Source organism: Alosa alosa, chromosome 13, assembly GCF_017589495.1.
Source record: "Alosa alosa isolate M-15738 ecotype Scorff River chromosome 13, AALO_Geno_1.1, whole genome shotgun sequence".
NCBI lineage: Eukaryota > Metazoa > Chordata > Actinopteri > Clupeiformes > Clupeidae > Alosa > Alosa alosa.
This window is the reverse complement of record NC_063201.1, coordinates 5,932,832-5,938,831: the sequence shown is the minus strand read 5'-3', so window position 1 is coordinate 5,938,831 and position 6,000 is coordinate 5,932,832. Positions and strand designations below refer to the sequence as shown.

Genomic DNA, 6,000 nt, shown 5'->3' with positions numbered 1-6,000 from the left:
TTACACATGCAGGAAAAAAAAAACGGAAGAAAAAACTCTAACTAGACCTATATGACAGGTATATTATGACTGCCGCGGATAGCTTCGCTGTGTGGCGGTCATAATAATACTAGCTGTGTGGATCCAGAACATTCTCCAGTCTATGAAATGTTTACTTGTTTTTTGATTAAGTATACAAATGAACTCATCTTACATTTTGAATGTATCGGTAGTCTGTTTTGAATATAATTGTATTTATCTGTTGTTCCACCTGCGGTAACTGATGCTACTAGTCCTTTACTTGGCAGGTAAATATGGCCACTGATAGCACACATAGTGGGTGGAATCCCCTAGCCAACAACACCAACTACAACAACTTTAAGTACCCCCGAGCCCAGTGTGGCAATTATGGAAAAGGGAACAATGATAGCAGAGGGAACATCTCCGTGATCACCCCAAGGATCACCCGAGAAAGGCCTGAGAACCAGGCATATGCCATGCCACCAACAGACTATGGAAAAGCGAACAATGATAGCAGAGGGAACATCCCTGTTATCACCCCAAGGATCACCCTAGGAAAGCCTGAGAACCAGGCGTATGCCATGCCACCAACAGGCTATGGAAAAGCGAACAATGATAGCAGAGGGAACATCCCTGTTATCACCCCAAGGATCACCCTAGGAAAGCCTGAGAACCAGGCGTATGCCATGCCTCCACCAGACTATGGAAAAGGGAACATCTCCGTGATCACCCCAAGGATCACCCGAGGAAGGCCTGAGAACCAGGCATATGCCATGCCTCCACCAGACTATGGAAAAGGGAACATCTCCGTGATCACCACAAGGATCACCCTAGGAAAGCCTGAGGCCGATACTATGCCACCACCAGACTATACTCATGGATTAGAGGAAATCCTAGAGGAAAACTGTTTTTCAGATGCGTCAATCAGAAGAGGTTTGTTTTGCATTTCATTAGTTTTAAAAAACTACCTTCATGTCCTTCTTTTGCTAAGTGAATACCCTCTTGTCCTCCAGTTAAAGACGCCTATCTAATGTCCAGTGCGATGTGATACAGTAAAAAACTCTGTACATGGATAATACTTCACATCTTAAAGGTGCCATGTGTTAGAATTGAGGTAAAAATATTCAAAAAATGAGCTACACGCATCAAAAGAATGAGAAGAAATAAGGGCAATGATGTCATTAAAAAAATGACAAGGTATAGTGCTGCAGAGATATCAACCTGAATTAGCATGCTAAATTACTAGCCACAGCCTGACAGGTGTCATAATACCAGTTTCGGCCATGGGAGGTGGTATGCGGGCAACATAACCGCCAGCCAAACTGCAATATACACAGTCTCGGTTGTTACTCTAGGGTAGACCAACTCACTTCCTGGAGGTATACTGCCCCCATCTTTTATGGAATGTGGAGTATGAATTGATTTTTTGGCGGGCATTACACATGGCACCTTTAATAAAGCAAAGCAAATAGCCATATTTGAGTATTTACTTGAAAGTTGTTGTTTACGCTTAACCAAAATGTTTGATAATGGAGCCGTTGGCCGTGATTGGGAATATTTCCCATGTAGCAGCACAAAGAGATTATCAAGCATTTGGTTCCTGCTTTCACACTGATGGAAATGTTGCAGGTTTTGTGAGAAAGGTCTACTTCACTCTGACAATTCAGCTGTTGATCACTGTTGGAATAATCTGTGCTTTCCTGTACTGGTAAGTACAGGCCTAGCGTCTGATACAATATTTCTGCTCCTTTAGTGCTTCAGTATACTACCTGCAAATTCATGAATTACAGCATCATTAAAATACATTATTATGACCACTGCTAGTGTAGCAGGCACACACACACACACTCATTTACATACACAAAAGTTGCAAGAGTAGGGGATGGAGTAGGAGATGGAGACAAATTGACAAGCGTGACTTATTTTTGCGGAGAGAATGTGCAGGACTGAGCGGTGCTCATATTTTGTACTGCTTTACTCTACATCTAGTTGTTTTATTTGTTAGTTTGTATTGTTAGAATTTGTTCTCTATTATTGTGTTAAATGTTCCAAATGTAAAGCATTTTGTACCGTTTTGTGGTACATCTAGTTTAATGAAAAGTAGGCCCAAGGTGACAAAGACTAAACTGAGCACGAAGCAGCCTATCAAAGTTTAGCCTATTGGAAAGGGTTTTTAGCATTTGTTGATGGCCTCCAAGCGTGCCTGCAGGTGCACGGCGGTACGCACTACTCAACAACGAGAGAGAAAATTTCCCCTGTGTGTGAAGTTGGCCTACCATAATTTCCAAACTCTGCATAGTACCTCATTAAAGCAACACCAAAGAGTTTTTTGTACCTTAAAATAATGTTTCCAAAATCATTTCATCAACTCGTAACAGGGTGAACGGCACTTTCTGCATTCGCTTCGCGGCCCTATATCGGCTATAACCGGACTATGTAAGTTTGCTGGATCGGGTAGCCGATCTGTAGTCGATGGAATGAGACATGAGAAACTACAAATTTGACTTGCATCTGATGTCGCAATACATCGTACTTTCATAAAATCATGCAACATATTCTACCTTGTCTGTGGACATTGTTTTGCACTGTGACATATTTGCAAAGCCGGTGCTGGATAAACAAATAGTGCGTGCGACAGAGGAAAAGTTCTTTGGTGTTGCTTTAACGGCACGACAACCGGCTATTTAAACACCTTATTAAAATCAACTTAATGCAGAACCATGCGCACACACTTTTGTTTGCTCAGGACAGAGAATGGTGGCGCACGCACGCAGCATTACCAGCACACAATGTTTTAAGCGACGTCACTAACTAAAGACTTCAAGGGGTGAGATGGGTGTGCGTACCATAACATTAAAGGGACACCAGGCAACATCATCTTCGTAAGTCGATAAATGGTTAAATGACTCATTACAGGGCGAATGAACCGCCCCTACTGCCTGTAGGAAAAATATCCCGCTTGCAAGTTCAGTGTATCGTACCCACCGACCTTCAGTCTCACAGTCTCAGACATCGCGAGAAGTTTCATCAGTTTACATCCTGCATCCACAGCACAGTTTGTCTGTTCTGACGAAAAATGTCAACTATTAACCTTTTTCCTATTTTTCCTTTTCTATTCAGGAATGATCTAAAGATATGGACACTGAAGACCTACTGGTTCACTCTGGCCACAGGGTAAGATTTCATGTAATATTTCATAAAAAGAAATGTGTGAGAATGCAGTGGATTACTGTATCTGAACATTCCCTTTAATCAGGTCAGCAACTTTAGTCATCATTATGGTGCTAGGATTCTGTGGTGACATTCGTCGAAAAATACCCTTGAATTACATACTCTTGGGCCTGTTTGTAAGTATGTGTGTGTTTATGTGTGTGTGTGTGTGTGTGTGTGTGTGTGTGTGTGTGTGTGTGTCAATTAAGCTAATTAAGTGTAATGTTGATGCATACAATGATGTGTTGTGATATGATATAAATATCCTGTCTTAATCTACTTGCATAGACAATTGTAGAGGGTCTCATGCTCGGTTCAGTTACCGTGTAAGTACTTTCTATGTTTCTTTAGATCTATTCATCTCAACATGGAAATTGCTGTTAACACTTCTTGTCTTTCATAGGTTGCTAGTGATATTATGATGGGATGATAACATTAAATGTTTTATATGAACTTCATTTGATTAATAGATTAATGCAATGCACACGATTTCTAATTTCTAGGTTTTTCAGTGCTGAGCCTGTGCTTTGGGCTGTTGGAGCGACTGCATTTGTGTGCTTTACACTGACCCTGTTTACTCTGCAGACCAAAGTAGGTGCATCTCAATGTAGGCCTATTGTTTTCAATCGGTACATCTGTTATTACTATACAGACCAAATTAACAAGAGATGTTTGCTTTCATTCTACATGTATGTTACATTTTTGTATGGCAAGATCATTAACCTTACATTTGTCAGTGAAAAGCTAAGCACTTGTCATAGCTAAAATATCCTCAAATGTGACAATTAATGTTATATTTATTTGATGACATGTTCTTCTCTCATTAGGTGTTCACTAATCAACTTTTACCAGTCAAGAGTTTCCTCTAATATTAGTACAGCACAATGTATGGATAAATACAAATAAAGACATCACATGCAAATAACACTGTTGCAGTAGGCTAATATATAATACATTCTGACATTCTGAGTGTCACAACAAGATAGAGATCTGCTTTTGATAAAGCCATGTGATATGATTTCACAGCATTGCGTTTCTTTTTGACAGCTTTTTATCATTCTTAAAACCGCTCGGACATGATCCCAACAATAATATTATCGTTCCTCAGGGTGTTGTTGTAGTATTTGGTGTAGATGCTGTTATCAGTGGTTTGTTGTTATAGTGGTCTTTCCTGGTGTGAATAGCTCTTTACCCTTGTCTTGTGATCCTCATTAACAGTGGAAGTTTGCTGGGTGCAATGGTTTTCTGTGGGTTCTGTTTTGGTCACTGATCTCCTTTGGAATCCTATGTGCCATTTTACGATCACAGGTACATGCCCACCCCTTCTTTTACTGGATGCAAAAAGGTGTGTGTAGTACTAATTCAGTTCTATTTCTTTTTCTATCAACAGTATGTCAACATTGTGTATGCTTGGCTGGGGACTGCACTCTTTTCTGTGGTAGGTACTACTGTAAAAAAGGTTATGCAACACCACTGGTAAACTGAGCATCCAATATCGGTGATATCAACATCAGACATCATCATCTGTTTCCCTTGTCTGTCTGTGTGTGTTTCTAGTACCTGGTGGTGGATACCCAGTTGATTCTAGGTGGAAACCACAAACACAGCGTTGACCCAGAAGAGTACATCTTTGCAGCTTTGACTCTTTATTTGGACATAGTCCTAATATTCCTGTATATACTTCAGTTGTTTGGACAAAGCGAAAGTTAGAGCAGGCCTCTGCTTTATGTATGTATACCTGCTCTTTTATATCCCCAAAGCACTGTTTTATGCACCATTTTATTCAGTGTTGAAAAATAAATAATGTATTTTTGTGTCAAGGGTTTGTAAACCATTCAATAATAATGCTGGAATTATACTTTCAAGGTTTTTGTGTTCTTTCAGTAAAATCACCAATTATCTCTGTTTATGTAACAGTAAGCATATACTGTATTTGCAGTGTCAGGCTAAGCTCTCTTTGAGCACCTGGCAGTCAGAATTCAAAATGTATGAACTTAATGAGTTAAGTTCAGTGGTTTTTCTCAGGTTATACATTATAAGGAATTGGCCATAATCAATACCTGTGTGAATGTGGCCATTTGAAAATCATGTGGAAGGAAATCAGCACATGTTTTGCTAGTTGGGTTTTGGAAATACAAATTTAATCAATACCAAAATTAAGGACAGGAAACGGTTCAGATAAAACAAAAGTTTAGCTAACTTCAGCTGTCACCTTCAGCTGCTGAAATCCAAAAAATATTTCAGTATTTTGTACTATTTTGTGTTAGCCTGACGAGCCAGACCCACATTAAAATGTAGGGTCTGGGCACTCACCGTTCGCAGTGCTCAGTCCGAGGGCAGGATAATCAGTTGTCTTTCAAATTCCCTCTGCACGCAATAGGACAGCGGCAGCTATGAGTCCCATCGTTTCCCATCAGCGGAGCTAGTTGGCTAGCTCAAACGTTTGCCAACTTAATAAAAGCTTAACTCGTGTCACACTGTTCGCCAACAGCAACATCCATCTTATTTGTTTTCAAATAGCAGGGAATTCAAGCCAAACCGTTGCAACTCTGCCATCAATCATTATGTTAAGCCCACCTAATGACTCTATACACGATTTCATTGGCCTAAGTTTCGATTTCTGGAGCTCACAAGCCAACGGAGAGTTGCTAGACTAGCCCTGGCTAGGGGCGCGTCTAGATTTCTAGGCTAATTTTGTGTTAGGGAAGAACAGACTGTTGACTCCTTGTGTCAGGTGCTAAGTGTCCAATAATACCCATGCATTTGTGTTTATGTATAATTAAATGACAG

At 40.2% G+C, this 6,000-nt stretch overlaps 1 protein-coding gene across 1 annotated transcript; it reads left to right on the top strand.

Annotated features, from left to right (window-relative positions):
• The first annotated feature begins 293 nt into the window (after positions 1-293).
• Positions 294-4,920, top strand: LOC125305721 (protein lifeguard 2-like). The gene is made up of 9 exons (XM_048260641.1): positions 294-933; positions 1,630-1,708; positions 3,121-3,174; positions 3,257-3,347; positions 3,499-3,536; positions 3,714-3,801; positions 4,429-4,518; positions 4,601-4,648; positions 4,768-4,920. Exons 1-9 carry the CDS (start codon positions 294-296, stop codon positions 4,918-4,920), a joined length of 1,281 nt encoding a protein of 426 aa, XP_048116598.1.
• Positions 4,921-6,000: the final 1,080 nt, after the last annotated feature.

Coding starts and splice junctions, on each gene's coding strand:
- LOC125305721 (XM_048260641.1), top strand. CDS start 294: ATGGCCACTGATAGCACACATAGTGGGTGGAATCCCCTAGCCAACAAC. Junction 934..1,629: donor AGATGCGTCAATCAGAAGAG/GTTTGTTTTGCA, acceptor GAAATGTTGCAG/GTTTTGTGAGAAAGGTCTAC. Junction 3,348..3,498: donor ACATACTCTTGGGCCTGTTT/GTAAGTATGTGT, acceptor CTACTTGCATAG/ACAATTGTAGAGGGTCTCAT.